The sequence below is a fragment of the Aethalodelphis obliquidens genome, unplaced genomic scaffold (genome assembly GCF_003676395.1).
Source record: "Aethalodelphis obliquidens isolate GAN/ISIS:26980383/991018 unplaced genomic scaffold, ASM367639v1 scaffold8, whole genome shotgun sequence".
Taxonomy (NCBI): domain Eukaryota; kingdom Metazoa; phylum Chordata; class Mammalia; order Artiodactyla; family Delphinidae; genus Aethalodelphis; species Aethalodelphis obliquidens.
The window spans coordinates 1,911,155-1,931,043 of NW_020837952.1; the positions used below are offsets into that span (position 1 = coordinate 1,911,155).

The 19,889-nt window shown below is 47.7% G+C and overlaps 1 protein-coding gene across 1 annotated transcript in view; it reads right to left on the minus strand.

The window, feature by feature from the left end:
• The window catches only part of FAM186B (family with sequence similarity 186 member B), a 22,089-nt gene continuing 2,200 nt past the window's right edge, over positions 1–19,889 (minus strand). Inside the window, 7 exon segments of the mRNA XM_027108197.1 lie at positions 1–868; positions 3,104–3,288; positions 4,002–4,180; positions 6,885–7,077; positions 7,563–8,181; positions 8,184–9,221; positions 11,355–11,537. Of these exon segments, the coding sequence (XP_026963998.1) occupies positions 3,120–3,288; positions 4,002–4,180; positions 6,885–7,077; positions 7,563–8,181; positions 8,184–9,221; positions 11,355–11,537 (2,381 nt within the window). The 3' untranslated portion in view covers positions 1–868; positions 3,104–3,119.

Sequence of the window (19,889 nt, forward strand, 5' to 3'; positions counted from 1 at the left end):
TTTAAAAATAAACACATCTCTATTTTATTAAAAATGTACAGTTTGGGGACTGAAGGAGAAAAGTAGTGTTTCTCAAAGTTCTAGGATTACTTGGCAGTACCCAGAGTGTTTGTTTAAAAACACCAGCTGGGAATCTGCATTTGGAACAACTTTGAGAATCACTGGCTAAGGCATGGAGCAAGGACTGCAATTGTCTCGATCCTTCTGACTTTTTAGGGTTCCAGGGAAGGACTCGTTTGACTTTTTACAAACAAGCTCAGCTGGCTCCTCTGGGTGTTCCTGGCCTTCCTTTCTTTGGGTCACTGAGGCACTGAAACGGTTAATACAGTTACCGGTTGGGAAGCAGATGAAACAAGGCCCTGAGACGTGAGTACCCACCCAGCCCACCCGAGAGCTTCCCTGGTTGTCTCTGGGAGACCAGTCCAGGGCTGGGCCCAGACTGACCCAGATGTGGAACTGCTTAACACAACATTTCTGCCACATCCCAGGGGCTCTGCTTCTTTTCTTGTGAATCTTCCTCCCGTTTCACGTTACAGAATACTCCCTCTTCCCTCCCCTCACTCTTTCCTGCTCCTTCCTACCCATCCACGTTTCTTCCTCTCCACCCCCATCTTGGTTCCTTCCCAGAAACCAAGTTATAAGCTCTCTCTTCTGTCAGCACCACGTTGGAAGTCTGTGAATCCATAATCACTGCATCTCAGCACACACGTGTGAACCATTGTGTACTTTGTGCAGAAATCGGCTCTGAGCAAGGGAGGGCAGGGCAGTTAGAGTCAAGGTTAAGATACTTCTCCAACTGCAGACAGCGCTCGGTGTGTACAGGCACATAGCTATCTTACCTGTCAGACAGACAGCCCAGGGGAGACACCTGTAAGACAAAGCAGAAAAAAGATCTTGGAGAAGGGCGTCTGCTGGTTTTTGAAGGACACGGTCCCAAATCACAGAGGGAAGATTAATAGCCCTTCCCCACATGCTGAGAGGACACCCCGGCGGGCGTTTGATGAGACAGGTTGCCAACGCCAGGCAGACCAGGAGAATGGGACAGTCGGTGCGAGGCTGGCCCTAGTTATGAAACTAGCTGGTGCTGTGAACTGGACAACTTGGCCAGGGGAGCTGGTCAGGTCAGCAGGATCGTGAAGAGGTGAGTGACCTGGACCCACACAACAGGTGGGCCTGCAGATTTGAGGTGGGCCAGGGGCAGGCGGCCAAAGAGAGGGTGCACTTTTGGGAGTGGAAGCAGTGTGTCTCCAGAGGTGCACACGCACGGAGAATGCACAAAGAAAGCAGCACGACCACCACGCTAGGGCAGCAGTAGCCTGGGCAGCGGCAGATTCTCATGCCACAGCAGCAAGATCCCAAGACGATGGAGGCAGCACCCACACTAAAATCTCGAGGACCAGCTTGACACACAGGTAGGTGGTACCAACCTGGCATGTGGATAAAGAAGACAGAAGCAGCAGGGCTTGGTCTCTACACCTGGTAGTGTGATAAACTGAAAAAACTGCTGTAGAGTTTGAAAAAGGGGAAGAAAATTGTATTCATCTAAATTCCCCTGGAAAGGAGAAACTGTCTTTGCTGGGAACAATATTTTGATTAGTGCTTAAGTCTGAAGCTGAGATCCCAGTGGCGGCATGGGTGTAGGTGGGACAGCTCTGCATGAGAGACGGGAAAGAGTTTTTGAATTTTGCATGTTAAACCAAAGAGAGAGGGGAAGAAAGGAGGCTGCTCTTCGGTACTGTTCACTGTGAGTCCCTTTCCCTATCACCCCGCTAAATTTTCGGAAAGTTATGAAGATCGTGAAATGCTTGGGGTCAAGTGGAGCGTGTATACTTGATACTTATGTGCACATATTCACGTGTGCGGGGTTGGTACCTCAGGTTGAAACAGATGACGAGCAGAGCCCAGGCACTGGCAGGGATGCAGAGGGAGAGAAGGCGCTCAAAGAGGAGAGATACCACTATGGGGGTGCTAGAGTCAGGGGCAAGTTTAGCCAAATCTCAGCAGGTGCGGCCCCAGTTGATCTCTGGGTTACTAAATTCTGCCAGTGTTGTTTTTGGTTATTCTCAGTTCTGTTTGCTGTATCCAAATCAACTAACAACAACAACAACAACACACACACACACACACTTGGAAACTCTTCAGGAACTGAAAACCAGGTATCTATGTACTAGGTGGGCTATAATGTTGATGTCCAGCTGGGACTCTCAGGCCCACTTCAGAGCGGAGTCACAGCCAAGGACCAGCCTCCTTTGATGTTGCCGTGCCACCCCGTCTTCCCTAAGTTCCTGTCGAGAGGATGAGGGCAGCAGCAGCATCTTGCAGCCTTGGTTCTGGTTAGGTCTACACTGGCAGGCATCAGTGCCCTCTCCCTGTCAAAGATATTATTGATTGTTCCCCAACCAGGGATCCAACCTGGGCCCTGGCAGTGAAAGCACCGAGTCCTAACCACTAGACTGCCAGGAAATTCCCATCCCTGTCAAAGATCTTTAACTGGGGCAGGGGCAGGGCCACAAGAGGCAGCTGGGGTTAGTAATCTAGAAAGGCTCCTTGAAACAGCCTTGAGTCTTCAATATTGGCATCTTCAAGCCAAGAGAGGCAGAGTTGAACCTTCCTAACCAGAAAAGTCCCTTGTTGGCCCACTGAGTCCTGCCCGCCTCCCCTCAGCTGCTCTTCCCAGGGGCAGTTCTTGAAGGCAATAAGGAAATGACAATGCCAAAGACGGGCCCAGTTTATCCTGAGATTTTTGGTCTCTCTCATCTCTCCATACCTGCACCTGGCTCTCCTTGAGAATAACCCCCAGGCCTAGGGCAAGAAACACCTCTTGAGCAATTCACGTGCAGCCCAGGAAGCAAGTGGGAAGGAATGACTTCTGTCGTGATCTTCTGAGACGCCGTGTGGAGTCCTTTGAGAGAACTAGAATGGTGCTGGCATGGGGACCCAAGCTCATGGCCAATGAGGCAGGTAAGCATCTCTCTGTCTGATGTGGTACAGTAAATGAGGTCATTATTAATGTTTGGAAAGATAGCTGTTGGACACAGAAGTGTGTACCCTTGGTGGGCAGATCTCCCTGAATCCAGATTAACCGTCCAGCCTTGCATCTTACCGGGCCATGAGGGACATCAAGCTTTTGTGGTAGGAGGAATGCACATCCAATGCCAACAGCCGGGGAATATCTGGGTACCCCCCAGCTGGTCCCAGGACAGGCTGGTGGGGGTCTTCTTTTCTACTGGGTGACTGGAGGAGGCCACATCAGTCTTCCAGATGGCCTCCAGCTGGTTCCCCTGTTGGCTGGGGTGTGAAGGTTGATAGTGTAAGAAGAGATGAGGAGGTCTTTACAGAAAGGGAGGGACTGGGAAGCAACAAGCTCTGCAGGGTTTTCTTCCCTTCTCAAATAGTTGTCACTGCCTTCCTTGCCGCATCTCTTCCCTTCCCAACTCTAAATCTCACCTCCTTGGGTCTCCTCTAGCTGAGGAGCTACTGGAAGAGGCTGCCGAGACAGCCCCTATTCCTCCAGGCACATGCCCTGGGCCTGAAGCCCTGAACTGGCCACACCAGGGGGGTGTGGATGTGTCTCTTCTTGGCTGCCCAGAGACTCGTGGTGTCTCTTTGAGCCCAGGGGTCACGTGGTGGGAAGGATCAGGTTGATTTACATGGATGGACCAGTGGCAGGTGCCAGACCAATGCTCAGGGTGGAAATGGTTGTAAGTTCTCAGCTGTGGGTCCCAGGAGTCTTTCAGTTGCATAGTTTGAAACATACTTGGTCAGGCTGTGCCATGAAGCCCACACACCACATACACACATACCCCCATCTGGGCCAATGGCCAGAGCTGGGCAGGCCGCTGAGAAGCTAGGTTCCTTGCAACTCATGGGGTGAGCTTTGCCTGTCTGTGCCTTCACTGAGCTGCCAGCCACCCCGCCCCCGCACCCCGCAAGTCTGGTCACCCCTGCTCCCTGCCTCCCTCACCCACCTAGCCAGCTGCCCCTGGCTTCCATGCACCTACTGGGCCATCTGCAGGGGCACACATTGCTGGTGCTTGGTCATAAAGAGCTCCAGGTGTCGCTTGCAGGAGGGGCTGCTGGAATGGATGTTCCGCAGTAAGGATGGAGGAGGCTTGCTTTTCCTTGACTTTGGGGAGGTGACCACAGGGGTGTTCAGGTTAATGTTCCACTCCTGCTGGAGCTAAGAGGAACCAGCAGAGAGGCATCAGAGAGAAAGGAATTCATCCTCTCTCTAGTGCCAGAGGAGGCATTGCCTGACTTGGGGCAGAGCAGAAAGGGTGAGGCCCAGGGAATGCCTCCAATTAGGTATGCCTGGGACCTCAGGGTATTGCATTTCCCAGAAATTCCTTGAATTGTTCTTTGCTGGTTTAGTTCCTGTTTTCTCCTTTGCTGTGGAGAATCTGGACAATGGGCAAAACAGCAAGGAAAAAACTAAAGGAAGCCAGAGCAGCTGTGAGAGACTCATGTTACCGGGCCAGGTTGTGTCAGGAATGCTCTCCGTGTCTTGTCATTCAGCCTCTGCCCTGGCCCTGGGGAAGGAGCTGGAGGAACCCTCACAGCCATCTAAAGAATTATTATATATATGGTCCCTTTCCTTCTCAACCTCAAAACCAATTTAGCAAGTCAAGACACCTACAGCAGGTGATCAGGACTAATATAAGGTGACAGGAAACTGAATTGGGAGACATCCCCATGGCCAAGGCTCTTCCAACTGCCTTATGCCGGCACTTACACTGAATCCCTCAGGACACTCCTTCCCCCAGACTCTGGCCGTGGCTGCTCAGGACTCAGTGGGGTAACCTACTGGCCCAGCCCTAGAGGAGATCTCAGCAGATTCTGAGTCACTGCTGCGGGATTCTGCAATCCCTCCAAGCCATCAGCTAGCCTCCTGTGGACCATGTCAGCACTCGCTGCTTTTCTGACCCTGGTAGCAGGGGAAAGAGTAGAGGAAACTGAAGGCAGACTTTAGAGAATAAAAATAGGTCAAACCCAATGGATTAAGACTCCGAATGACTTTGGACTCTCAACAGCAACACCAAAACCTAGAAGGCAATGAATGAGCAGTGCCTTCAAAATTGTGAGGGAAAATGAATTCTAACCTAGACTTCTGTATCCAGGCAAACTGTCAATTAAGAGTCAAGGGTAGGGGGGCTTCCCTGGTGGTGCAGTGGTTAAGAATCCGCCTGCCAATGCAGGAGACACAGGTTCAAGCCCTGGTCTGGGAAGATCCCACATGCCGCGGAGCAACTAAGCCAATGCACCACAACTACTCAAGTCCATGTGCCTAGAGCCCATGCTCCATAACAAGAGAAGCCACTGCAATGAGAAGCCCGCGCACTGCAATGAAGAGTAGACCCCGCTCGCCACAACTAGAGAAAGCCCGCACGCAGCAACGAAGACCCAATGCAGCCAAAAATAAAAAAATAAAATAAAATTTTTTTAAAAAAGTTAAGGGTAGGGGGCTTCCCTGGTGGCGCAGTGGTTGAGAGTCTGCCTGCCGATGCAGAGGACACGGGTTCGTGACCCGGTCCGGGAGGATCCCACATGCCGCGGAGCGGCTGGGCCTGTGAGCCATGGCCGCTGAGCCTGCGCGTCCGGAGCCTGTGCTCCGCAACGGGAGAGGCCTCAACAGTGAGAGGCCCGTGTACCGCAAAAAAAAAAAAAAAAAAAAAAGTTAAGGGTAGGGAACTTCCCTGGTGGTGCAATGGTTAAGAATCTGGCTGCTGGGGACTTCCCTGGTGATCCAGTGGTTAAGACTTCACCTTCCAGTGCAGGGGATGCAGGTTCAATCCCTGGTCAGGGAGCTAAGATCCCACATGCCTTGCAGCCAAAAAAACCAAAAGACAGAACAGAAGCAATATTTTAACAAATTTAATAAAGACTTTAAAAATGGTCCACATTAAAGAATCTGCCTGCCAATGCAGGGGACACAGGTTTGAGCCCTGGTCCCAGAAGATCCCACATGCCGCAGAGCAGCTAAGCCCGTGCACAACTCCTGAGCCTGTGCTCTAGAGCCCACGAGCTACAACTACTGAAGCCCACGCACCTAGAGCCCGTGCTCCGCAACAAGAGAAGCCACCGCAATAAGAAGCCCATGCACTGCAACGAAGAGCAGCCCCCGCTCGCTGCAACTAGAGAAAGCCTGAGTGCACAGTAACGAAGACCCAATGCAGCCAAAAAAAAAAAAGTTCTACCTCGTAACAACAAAAACAAAGCACATTAAAAAAAAAAAAGGGCTTCCCTGGTGGCGCAGTGGTTGAGAGTCTGCCTGCCGATGCAGGGGACACAGGTTCGTGCCCCGGTCTGGGAAGGTCCCACATGCCGCGGAGCGGCTGGGCCCGTAAGCCATGGCCGCTGAGCCTGCGCGTCCGGAGCCTGTGCTCCGCAGTGGGAGAGGCCACAACAGTGAGAGGCCCGTGTACTGCAAAAAAAAAAAAGAGAGAGAAAGCAGGGGAGCTGTCCCCAGAGAGAAGAAAAGGGAGTCGCCAGCATGAGGGTGAAGAAGACAGCTGTGACCAAGCCTGGAGAGCAAGCAGATCAGACAAGAGCTGGACAGGGAGACCCACAGGGGAGGGAGAATCTGAGCACAGAGTCAGGATTGCAGGCTCCAACTACCTCCCCTCCAGAAGAAGCTTTCTTGTCCAGCTCCTTTGGAGGGCTCCTCCCTCTCTTGCTCTCCCCATATATGGAGATTGGAAAACTGGCCTTCCTTACGCTCAGGCTGTCTCCTGCCTTCCCCTCTTCCTGGTTCAGAGGCTTTAATCTGCTTACTTCCCAACTGCTCTCCCGCGCCCAGGTACACCCCACAGCCCCATGGCTCCACCCTGGCCCCATCCCTGCCGGCTGTGCTGACCCCTGAGAAGGTCGCCGGGTGGGAGGCCCACCTTGGGGAACATGGTCACCATGCTGCTCAGGCACTCTCGGCGCTTCTCCTCCAGGTCCCTCTGCTTGTCTGTCCAGGCCTGCAGCTGGAGGTTCTGCAGGCGGTCGACGTTTTCCAGGAAGAGGTAGAGGTTCTGGGCCTTGTAGGCAGCTCCAGCTTCTCGCACAACTTGTACGTGGTTGATCACTTCTTGTCTGGGAAGAGAGGGAAGTGATTTAGTGGGTGAAGGAGACTCCTCCTGCCCCCAACTCTCTGTTAACCAGAGATGACTCTGTGTCTGTGAGAGCTGGGGAAAACAGGGAGCAGAGAAGCAGGAGGTGGTGTCAGGTGAGGAGGCTCGGGCTGGGCTGGAAACAGGAATAAAAGTAAGGCAAATGGGGGAGCGTGTTAAGCGGGTTACAGACAGGACAGTAGGAAGACAGGAAGAAAGGCTTGCAGGAAAGCTCACTAGAGGGAGAGCAGTGTGTAAGTGTTTGACCTCCCACACCTTCAGGGCTGCCCAAGGCTCCGAGGTCAGGTGTCCTTCGCAGGTACCCTCCCTCGGGGGGACCTTGTCCAGGCCTGGGGTGATTCTCCCCATCCCACTTGCCCCATGCTCCTCCTTTCTCACTGGGTTCTGGCTCTGCCCATATATTGCAGCGGTGTGGGTGGGTGCCGGTGGGTGCCAGGGAGGACCTACCGGAGGCTCTGGAAATGTCTGTAGAGGATGTACTTATGGCATAGGCACCACAGCTTGAGCGCGTTCAGCTCCACGGCGGTGGTGGTGAGCTCCCGCACCTTGTTGCGCAGGTAGTGGGGCAGCCCCAGCTGATCCTCCTCAGTCAGGAGCTGCAGGTTCTTCCTCTGGGCCTCCACGTCCACGTGGTATACCTTCCCCTTCAGAGTTACTGGGGATGTATGCAAAGGGGGCTGGGCCACTTCTCGGAGGGATGTCCCCGTGACAGGAAGGGAGGCCGTCTTCTTGGGCTTCGTGGGAACACAGCGGGCCCGTGGTTTCTGAGTAAACTCGGCTGAACTCATGGTCCTCTGGTTTCCGGGGGCAGGCTGCTGGGTCTTAGGGGACCTGGGCAAGTGTGGCCTCCTGCCTTGGTGAGCAGATTGGGCCTGGCTTGAGGGAGGTGCCAGTGATGCCTCCTCCAAGTCCCTCCATCGACTGGTGGGCATGAAGCCCATTCTCTCCACGTCCTCTCCTGTCCGCTCCGGCCCCCTCCATGGGCTCCCTTGCTCCTGGGCCAATCTCCGCTGCCACCCCCTTGCTGCTTCCCCCTGCTCCCACTGCCGCTGCTTCTCCCGGTGTCCCGCTCCAGCAGGGCCCACTTCTCTTGCCACTGCAGCCACATCTCCTCCTCCAGCCACTGCTGCCTTCGCCTCTCCCAGCTGAGTTCCTCTTCCCAGTGCTCTGCCTTGCTCTCCAAGGCCACCTTCCTAGAGCTCTCTGGGGACAGCTGCTTCTGAAAATGGGACTTCATCTGGAGTCCTTCCTTCTCCTGGGTCACTTCCTTGAAGAAGTCCTTCTGGTCTTTGACTTTGTGGCCTGGGCTTTCTGCTGACGGTCTTTCCCATTTCTTAGGAAACTTGTGATCCATGGAGGATGGCAACACAGGCTGAAGATTTTCAGTGTCCTTGCTGCTGTACACGTCTGCAGTCCTTGAATGCACAGTCATGGTGGAAAGTGGTTGACATGTGGAAGGCCTAGCACTACTCTCCCAGGTCATGGCCAGGCGACTTGGGGAGAGTGGTGAAAACTGCTCCTCCTTCTTGGGCTCCTGTTGGGTTTCCTCTATGACTGTTTCTTTCTTTCGGAGGGCCTCTTTCTTGGCAGGGGCTGGGGAGTCAACCAAGATCTTGACTGAGTATTCTGCTTGACCTCTAGCAGACTAAGCCTTGTTCCGCTGGAACTCTAAGGCACGCTTCCTCAGGAGAAGGTCATGGTACTTTCCCCCTAGAATTTCTACCTGCTTTAGTAGGGCATCTCTCTTAGTCTTGAGGACTTGGAGGGACTTCTGGAAATACAGCCTCTGGCTGCTGAGTTCTTTGGTCATCTCTATTTTCAGGTGTCTGTATTTGGCCTCCAGGCTTCTGTTCTCCTTGTGCTGGAGCATCAAGGCCTTGTTGAGGTTCTCGACCACAGCAGACATGTACCTGATGGCCCGAACCTCCCCCTGGTTGAACATCGTGGAGTCCAGGAGTTCCTGCAGCATGGACTTCACCTCGGAGACCCTTATGCAGGTCGTGTGCTTGTCCTGGAGCATCTGCTCTGGGCTCAGTGGCTTAGGGCAGGATGTCACTTTTTGTGGGCTTTGTTCCCGCCAGCCCTGCCAGAAGGTGTGTTTGGACACTAGGAGAGGTGGAGAGAACAAAGGCAATAAACTCCCATGGATCCAAGGATTATACTGATTCTCCACACCCTGCTTGGCCAAATTCCCATCCAACCTTCTTAGGGCTTTGGCAATAAGGAGCTGGGGCATTATATGAGGCCAGGGGAGATATTGTCAGGAGAGATCTCTGCTGGGCTCAGAGCTTGCTCAGAGCTTACCTGTCAGGGTCTGTCAGCTCCACAGCACCTGCAGGACCCAGAGGGGTCTGGACCAATTCGATCCAGTTCAACCCAATTCAACACTGCTGATCCTCCATATTTCCCTGGAGTAGAGTGATTTTTCTAATCACGCTACTTCCCAGTCTCAATATCTCTGTTTGGCTACCTATTGCCAACTATCTAAATTCTGGAAGCCCACCTGGCACTTAGACTCTAGATCACCTGGGAAGTTGTATTTCCCTTTCCTGTTACCACTGGACTGTGTTTGTAGAGAATTTATCACGTGGTCCTGCAGTGGTTTATATTCTTTTATAATGACTAATGTCTTTTCCCATTTTGGGGGTCATGAACTCCTATGATACTTTGATGAAAGCAGGAAAATGTACATAAACACCGATTGTGCACTTTGTGTTCAAACCCATTCATATGCAGACTTCAGCTCCTCAGGGATGGTCCATGGTCATAGCTGTATCCCCTTGGATCTACTAGGTGTAGAGCTGCTGGAGGGATTATCTTGGAGCATCCATTCATTTCTCATTCAGTGAACATCACTGGCAGACAAAACACTGGCTAACTTTGGATGAGGGGCTAAAGGCAATATGGAAATTAAATGACACTGAAATCAAGCCAGCATTTAGCTAATACTGTCAGAGAGGCCATATGCTCTAATGGTTCAGAGCATGGATTCTAGAGTCAGATAACTCGGGCTTGAATCCCATCCCTACCACTTGCCTCAGGCAAGTTTCCTAACTTCTCAGCACCTCTATTTCTGAAAAATGGGGATAATCATAGCATTTACTTCATGGGACGTAAGTAGATTATGCATGTTTAGTACCAAGCACTGTACCAGGTACCTAGAAAGTGCTCAATACCTAATCCCTAAAAAAATGAATAAGACACAGCCTTTGCCCTCCAGAAATGTATAACCTAGCAAGGAAATAAATCAAGTAAACAAATAACTATATTTCAAGACATAATATGACAAGGATAGTAGGAGACATTGTCTCCTTCTCCTCCACCTTTCCTTGCTTCCTCCCTCCCCCAGCTATCGACCTTGCTTAACTGGTAAGGAACCTGGCCATGAAAATCAATGGTAAAATGATAATGTCAGCTCTTGTTTATTAAGCCCTGAGTGTGTGTTCTGAGCACAGTGCCAGATGCCTCACACCACGTGCAACCCTGTAAGGAAGACAATGCTCTCCTCACTTTGCATATGAGGAAAGTGAGGTTCAGAGAGAGGAAGTAACTTGCCCAAAGTCACACAGCTAGAAATTGGGATTCAAACTCAGGTTTGTCTGACTCCGAAGCCCATGCTCTCGAGTAAGATTAAGAAGCCAGAAAACCTATGCGTGGGGCCTAGTTTTGCCACAGGCTTTCCTTGTGGATCCTTCTCTCCTCTGAGCTTCAATGTTCTCATCTACAAAATGTGGCAGTTAGATAATCCGGGCCCATTCTAGTGCTGAGAGAAGTGACATTTCAAGGTTGAGCCATGTTGCTGACTGGCTACTTCTGGAGTAGCCACAATCGAGAAGGTTCCAGAAGGGCCTCCAGCTGAGTCTCACCAGACTGCTTGGCTCTGCATCTGGGTTTGGTTTAAGGAAAGGATGTTCCTCTAGCTCTAGCTATAAACTCCACCCTTTCTGACCTTCCAGCCTTGTTCCCCAGAACCTGCACGAGGCCACAGCTCCAGGGACCACCAACGAGGACCTGTCTCCACATCACACCTTCCTTCAGCCCTGAGGGACAGCCCAGAACTGCTCACTTCTCAGCTTGGGTCCACCACCCCAACCTCTTACCACTGACCATCCATCTCAGCTAAAGCTTTTGTTATGGAGGAGAATCAGAAAGACTCCCATAGACCCTGGTGTGTGACTTCTTTCCTTGAGATGGCATCTGCCCCACCCCGCTCCCCTGCCAGGTGCTCCTGGAACCTACTTTGTGCCCCTTTCCTTTGTCCTTCAATGAGAGTGGAGCAGAGGGAAATGAGAGACTCGATGCCTCCTTTGGTGGCGATGAGGGAGAGAGGTAACCCCTTCTCCATCACCTCGATCCATTCATCCAGGGCTGCCTCTTCCTCCTCACTCTTCCTGTTCCTGATCTCATAGGTCAGACTGTCACCTGGAGAGAGAGTGGGAGATGCAGGCTGAGAATAGTCTGTCTTCTAGGGAGCCCCAAATAGCCCTATAGGATAGGGGTTACACCAGCAGGCTTTGAGGTTGGATTGGTTTAACCTCTTATTAGCTGTATGATGTTGAGCAAGTCACTTATTTCCCTAGCCTTAGTATCCTTGCCAAAAAAGGGTTGGCTATGGATTAAATGAGATAATACAAGTGAAATGATTAACATGAGACCTGCCATGTAGAAAATATTCATAGACATAAAACAGCACTGTTGTACTACAAAGCCAGCAATGCGCCTATCTTGTTATTGCTCTATCCTCACTGCCTAGTCCAATATCTGGACAATTAAATGAATTAACTGCAGTCAACAGCCCTGCTTAGTTCTTGGGGGCAGCTGAAGGACCACTGAACCGAGAGCTCCTCAGGGGCAGGGCAATGTGAGTAGGGGTAGGGCATATCCCTATACCATCTTCCTCCAACACTGCAGCATCCACCATACCTCACACCAGACTGAGGTCTCCTGATCGGATAACTCTGATCTTAACGGGGGTAGCATCTGGCTCCAGGGCTGCATGCAGCTGGTCCACACCCAAATGGCTATACCAGTTGCTTACAGCTGGCACCAGTGCTGTTTGGCTCAGTATCCATTCAGTACTTTGAATATCACCCTTGAGTCCCTCTATAAAATAGCTAGTGTGCTCCACAAAAAACAATTAGAACTAATAAACAAATTCAATAAAGTTACAGGATCCAAAATCAACATATAAAAGTCAGTTGCGGGCTTCCCTGGTGGTGCAGTGGTTGAGAGTCTGCCTGCCGATGCAGGGGACACGGGTTCGTGCCCCGGTCCGGGAAGATCCCACATGCCGCGGAGCGGCTGGGCCCGTGAGCCATGGCCGCTGAGCCTGTGCGTCCGGAGCCTGTGCTCCGCAACGGGAGAGGCCACAACAGTGAGAGGCCCACGTACCGTACCGCAACAAAACAAAACAAACAAACAAACAAACAAAAAAAAGTCAGTTGCATTTCTACACACTAACAATTAACTATCCAAAAAAGAAATAAAGAAAACAATCCCATTTACAATAGCATCAAAACAATAAAATACTTAGGAATACATTTAACAAAGGAGGTGAAGGATCTCTACAGTGAAAACCATAAGACATGAATGAAAGAAATTAAAGAAGACACGTGTAAATGGAAAGATAACCCATGTTCATGGATCAGAAGAATTAATATTGTTAAAATGTCTATACTACCCAAAGTCATCCATAGATTCAGTGCAATCCCTATCAAAATCTCAATGGCATTTTCCACAGAACTAGGAAGAACAATCCTGAAATTCATACGGAACCACAAAAGACCCCAAATAGCCAAAGCATTCTTGAGAAAGAAAAACAAGGCTGGAGGCATCACACTACCTGATTTTAAGCTATATTACAAAGCTATAGTAAACAAAACACTATGGCACAGGCATATAAACAGACACATAGATAAATGGGCCAGAATCAAGAGCTCAGAAATAAACCCATGCATATACGGTCAGCTAATATTTGACAAGGGACCCAAGAACACTCAATGGGGAAAGGATAACCTCTTCAATAAGTGGTGCTGGTAAACGTGTACATTTACATGCAAAAAAATGAAATTGGGGTTTCCCTGGTGGCACAGTGGTTGAGAGTCCGCCTGCCGATGCAGGGGACACGGGTTCGTGCCCCGGTCCAGGAAGATCCCACATGCCGCAGAGTGGCTAGGCCCGTGAGCCATGGCCGCTGAGCCTGTGCTCCGCAACGGGAGAGGCCACGACAGTGAGAGGCCCGCGTACTGCAAAAAAAAAAAACAAAAAAACCCCCACGAAATTGGACTCCTATCTTATACCACTCACAAAAATTAACTCTAAATTAATTAAAAACTTAAATACAAGCCCAGAAACCATAAAACTCCTAAAAGAAAACATAGGGGAAAAGCTTCTTGATATTGGTCTTGGCAATGATTTTTTTTGGGTATGACATCAAAAGCAAAGGCAACAAAAGCAAAAATAAATAAGTGGAACTACATCAAATTTAAAAGTTTCTGCACAGTAAAAGAAATGATTATCAAAAAAAAAAAAAAAAGAAATGATTATCAAAGTGAAAAGCCTCAACCTACAGAACGGGAGAAAGTACATGCAAACCATGTATTTAATAAGGAGTTAATATCCAAAATCTATAAGGAACTCACACAACTTAATAGCAAAAAAACAAATAATCCGATTAAAAGATGGGCAAAGGATATGAATAGACATTTTTCTAAAGAAGATATACAAATGGCCAACAGGTATATGAAAAGGTGTTCAACATCACTAATTATCAGGGAAATGCAAATCAAAGCCACAACGAGATAGTACCTCAGACCTGTTAGGATGGCTATTATGTATAAAAGACGAGATAACAAGCAATGGTGAGGACCTGAAGAAAAGGGGACCCTTGTGCACTGTTGGTGGGAATGTAAATTGGTATAACCATTTTGGAAACCAGTATGGAGGTTCCTAAAAAAAATTAAAAATAGAATTACCATATAGTCCAGCAATCCCACTTCTGGGTATATATCCATAGGAAACAAAATCACTGTCTCCAAGAGATTTCTGCATGCCCATGTTCACTGAAGCATAATTTACAACAGTCAAGACATGGAAAAAACCTAAGTGTCAGTCAGTGGATGAATGGATAGAGAAAATGTAGTATATATAATGAAATACAGATAGTCCCCCACTTATGATGGTTCAACTTATGATTTATTGACTTTACAATGAGGCGAAAGTGACACACATTCAGTAGAAGTCATGCTTTGAATTTTGATCTTTTCCCATGCTAGTGAAATATGGTACAATACTCTCTCATGATGCTAGGCTGTAACAGCAAGCTGCAGCTCTAAGTGGCCACAAAATCACAGGGGTAAACAACAGATACACTTACAACCATCTGTATGCATACAGCCATTCTGTTTTTCACTTTCAGTATAGTCTTCAATAAGTTACATGAGATATTAAACACTTTATTATAAAATAGGCTTTGTGTTAGATGATCTTGCCCAACTGTAGGCTAATGCAAGTGTTCTGAACACATTTAAGGTAGGCTAGGCTAAACTGTGATGTTTGGTAGGTTAGGTGTATTAAACACATTTTCAATTTATGGTATTTTCAACTTATGATAGGGTTATTGGGACATAACCCCATCATAAGCTAAGGAAGATCTATATTATTAAGTCATAAAACAGAAGGAAATCCTGCCATTTGCAACAACATGAATGGACCCTGAGGGTATCACACTAAGTGAAATAAGTCAGACAGAGAAAGAAAGACAAATACTGTACGATCTCACTTATATGTGGAATCTAAAAAAAGTTGAACTCACAGAAACAGAGAGTAAATTGGTGGTTATCAGAGGCTGGGAGGTGAGAGAAATGGGGAGATGTTGGTCAAAGGGTACAAACTTTCAATTATAAGATGAATAAGTTCTGGATATCTAATGTACAGCATGGTGACTACAGTTAATAATACTGTATTGTATACAGGCATACCGCATTTTATTGCACTTTGCTTTACCGTTGTTTGCAAATACTGCATTTTTTAAAAATTGAAAGTTTGTGCAAACCCTGCATTGTCAGATGATGGTTAGCACTTTTTAGCAATAAAGTATATTTAATGTTCATTGTTTTCTTAGACATAATGCTATTGCACACTTAATAGACTACAGTATAAACATAACTTTTACAGGTACTGGGAAGCCAAAACATTCACATGATTCACTTTATTATGATATCCACTTTATTGTGGTGGTCTAGAACTGAACCTGCAATATCCAAGGTATGCCTATATTTGAAATTCGCTAAGAGAGTAGATCTTAAATATTCTCACCACACACACAACAAAGGATGACTATGTGAGGTGACATGTTATTGTGATAATCATTTCATTATATACATATATATGTTTATATATAAAATAATCACATGTACACTTTAAATTTACAATGTTGTTTGTCAGTTATATCTCAATAAAGCTGGAAAAATAAAACAGCTAGTGTGAGTTTGCACTTAGGTTCTATCTTACTAAAAAATGAGATGTAATAATGAACCCAGGACTTAGGCTTCATCACATATGCACCTAATATCACAATCTATTATGTTTTGGACAATGACATGCTTGCCTCTCTAGGGAATAGAGGTGATATGCTACGACATGAGTGGGACAATGTTTCACTGGAGAGGCGCTGCGATGTGTCTTTTGCGCCCTCTGCACCCACCACCCTGCACTCCCCTCCCAGCAAATGCTGACCTAGGGTAGGCGAAAGGAGGAGGCTGAGTGAGCTGGCACCAGCATCTTGGGGGGGAAGGCACCCACCCTCAGGACTGCACCCAGCCTGCAAACTCACCCCAGTCACCTAGCCAGTGGAGAATTTCATACAAGTGCTTCTCTTTAGTCTTAGCATCGTTGGAGAATGAGGTAATTTTCTCCAGCAAGATGAATCTGTTCTTGCCCTTTTGCTCTGTCTGGTGAGATTTTGCCTTTTTTTTTGAAATCATATCCTAATTCTTCCTGGAAGCGGCTGATGACACAGTTGACATTGTCCAAGATGTCTGAGAGCTGGGAAGAAATATCCTATATGGGAGGCAGCAGACTGTAGTGTTTTGGGGTGTGAACTCTGGTGCCAGATGCCATGTCCTAGTAGTGTGATCTTAAGACAAGTCAGTTAATTTCTTGGGGCCTCAGTTTTCTTATTTGTAAAGTGTAGATAATTATAGTACCTGTGTCACAGGGTTTTTGTAAAGATTAAATGAACCAGTATTTGTAAAGCACTTAGGACAGCGCCTGGCACATAAAATAAGTGTTAGCTCTAATTACTGTCATTTTGATTATTAAGACCAGCTCAGGGAGAGAATACTAAAAATCCACAGCAAACATTTCTTCAGAATTTCAGAATTTGCTGGGGACTTCTGGACATCTCTCCTCACAAGGATCCAGAGGCAACGAACTAGAAAAATGAGGCCCCAAGAAACCCTCAGGATCGGAGGCTCCCGTTAAAAAAATGCACCAGAGGCTCACGTGCAGGGTGATTTGAATCTTTGGCCATTTCCCTGTGAGTTTCTAGGGCTCAGCTTGGGGCAGTCTGACAGGTTGCCAAGAACAGACCCCAATCAGGAACTCTGGGCCCCTCCTCCTGCCCTGGTAGGACCCACCACGATGTGTCTCAGGGCCAACCTAGGGCTTCCCTGTGGGCTGTCTGCTTCCTGGGCCCATCCCTGCCTCGGGGGCAGTTTGATTCCAGCTCACCCTCCACTGAACTGTCCACAAACCCAGCTTGCTGAGGATCCCAGGACCCCTGAGGGCCCAGAGCTGGAATCTTACCCAAATCTGGGCTCAGTCCCTAGCCTCCACATCAGACCCCAACAGAAGGATGACACCCTCATCTCAAGGGGTTACCTCCTGAGCCCGAGTTAGTTGGGCAGCCTCAATTCTTGAGATGATGGCTTTCATCGACACAGGGGTCACCAACAGTAGGGGCTCGTCTTTCTCCATTTGGGATCACTCTGTCAGTCACAAAGATGTCCGGTGTCTCTGGTACAGGGGCCTGGACACACGATGTTGGCTGCTTGGGGGTTAAGGACTCCAGGGCAGCTTCTGAGTACCCTCTTCCTAGCCACAGCTCCCTGTAACTGCCAGACATCACGTTCCAACTGACCTTCTTTTCTCCAGTGACATCATGAGGTTGATTGGAAGAATGACTCCCTGTCATCTATCTGCTTGATTATCTAGCTTTTTAATCCATCATCTAATATATATTAACTTGACCTGTTGCTTTTTAAAAATCATTAAATGTTATGCTCCCAAACTAAATATTAACAGCTAAAAGTAGGAAACAGCAATTAGAAAAAGTTCTTTTCCCAAAGAACTTTTAATTAAAAAAAAATTACAGCCAATCAATAACTAATGGGAATATATTTCAATTTGCACCAGGGGTCAGGGCTTAACCAACACTGTCACTGAAGGTAACCATCAGTGCCAGAGGCCTTTCTAAAACAAATGATTAAAATGGACATCACTGTATGCCCAGGACTAGAACTTTGCCTGGTATATAGTAGGCATTTAATAAACATTTGTTGAATTAATGAATCTGTAAGTAAAAATACATATATGTGCAAATTATTCTTCCATGTTACTGAAACATTTAACAGATAAGGAATTAAACATTGTAACTTCAGTTCTTAGCAGTGCCATAGCCACTTAACAACTTGTCACCTGACACCCACCTGTCTTTTACATACTATCATTCATTCACTTATTCAAAGTTAATTCTTTCATTGCCTCACTTACTCAATGAACACTTACTGGTAACGTTCTATGTTCCAGGCATGGGGCTAGACGCTAGAAATACAAAAAACAGTGAGACCTAGTTCTGTCTTTGAGGCAGTCACACCCTGGTTTATGGATACCTGTCTATCTATACATCTGGCACTGGATGGTCCTTTAATCCCTTATGATTTCAGAGCATGTTGTAGGTTACAAATAACTTATTTATCCTTACAAACATGTAGAGCCAGCTGAGGCTCAGAGTTATGAGACTTATCTAAAGTTACAGAGCTGGGAAGTACAGACTCAGGACTTCAACCTGCTTTTCTGATTCCCAATCTGAGGTCCTTTCCCCTTTTCTCCCTTTCTCTCCCTCCCCACTTCTTCTTTCTTTTACATATAATCATACTGATAATTAGATCACAAATAGGTACTTCCCTGGTGGTCCAGTGGTTAAATCTGCCTTCCAATGCAGGGAATGTGGGTTCAATCCCTGGGCAGGGAACTAAGATGCCACAAGCCTAAATTAGGGTAGTCACCAAGGAGAAGACACATAAAATGTAGACTGGGGGCTTCCCTGGTGGCGCAGTGGTTGAGAGTCTGCCTGCCAATGCAGGGGACACGGGTCTGTGCCCCGGTCCAGGAAGATCCCACATGCCACGGAGCAGCTAGGTCCGTGAGCCATGGCTGCTGAGCCTGCGCGTCCGGAGCCTGTGCTCCACAACGGGAGAGGCCACAACAGTGAGAGGCCCGCGTACCGCAAAAAAAAAAAAAAAAAAAAAAAAGAATGAACTACTGATACATGCAACAACATGGATAATCTCAAAAGCTTTATACCAAGTGAAAGAAGGCAGGCACAAACTACCACACACTGTATGACTCCATTCATATGAAATTCTAGAGATGCAAAACTATAGTGACAGAAAGCAGATCAGTAGGTGACAGGAGCCAGATGAGGGAGAAGCGGCTGACTGCAAAAGGGAACAAAGAACGTTTCTGAGGGGAGGAAATGTTTTATGTCATGATTATGGTGGTGTTTACATGACTGTACCATTTGTGAAAATTCACTGTACCCTACACTTAAAATTGGTGAATTTTATTATGTGTAAACTATACCTCAATAAAGCTGATTTTTAAAAATGCAATGTTTTATAATGCCCAAGACTGTGGCGGGATTGTGGGCAGACAGTGCAAGGGGCTGGAAGTTAGGAGGGTATAAGGAAATAACTCTTTCTCTTTTCTCAGGTGGCAAGTCTTCTCTTTTTTCCTTCCCTTAACCCTTGGGGCTGGGATGCTCCCTCCTCCAAGCCCCTCTCCCATGCAGTTCAGGCCAGTAGCAGCTCCTTCACCACAGTTCAAGGGTCACACTAGTTGATCACTAGCCCAGAAGAGATGCTTCTAAACCTTTTTTAAAAAAGCAGCTAACCCCCTTTTGCAAGCAAAGCCTTCTGTAGAACCTCACTATCTAAAACAGATAAAAGCAATGTCTTATTAGAATACATTTGTAAGTTCAACTTCATGATATCTCTGTATTATAAAATCATTCGATATCAACAAGCTTGTTCTGACAAACCCAAAAATTTTATACGTAGGACATTTGAGTGTATATATTTTTAAACTACTGTTTTAAAAATATTTAAAATATATTTAAAGTTTCTGGGTAAAAATGGTAGATTGAACACACGTATCTAATTTTGTTCTACTAAAAATATACTAAAACTATAGCAAAGGGATTTTTTTTAAGGCATAAGTGCACAAAGACAGGGAAACAGGAGAGGAGACGAGCAAAATACTTTAGGAAGCTGTTAAGCATATGGATGAGTGGTTGCTGATAGACTAGAGAAGGATGAATCCTAAGGCAGAAGTGGGGCAACCATATGGCAAATGGAATTAGTTGTGCCAGATTGCTGACCACCCCAAGAAGGAAGTCCTAAAGATGTGACATCAGAGGTTCCCTGCAGTGAAGCTCTTGGAGACAAGCCCCACTCATGTACCTCAACCCACAGAGCACAAACGCTTCTCACT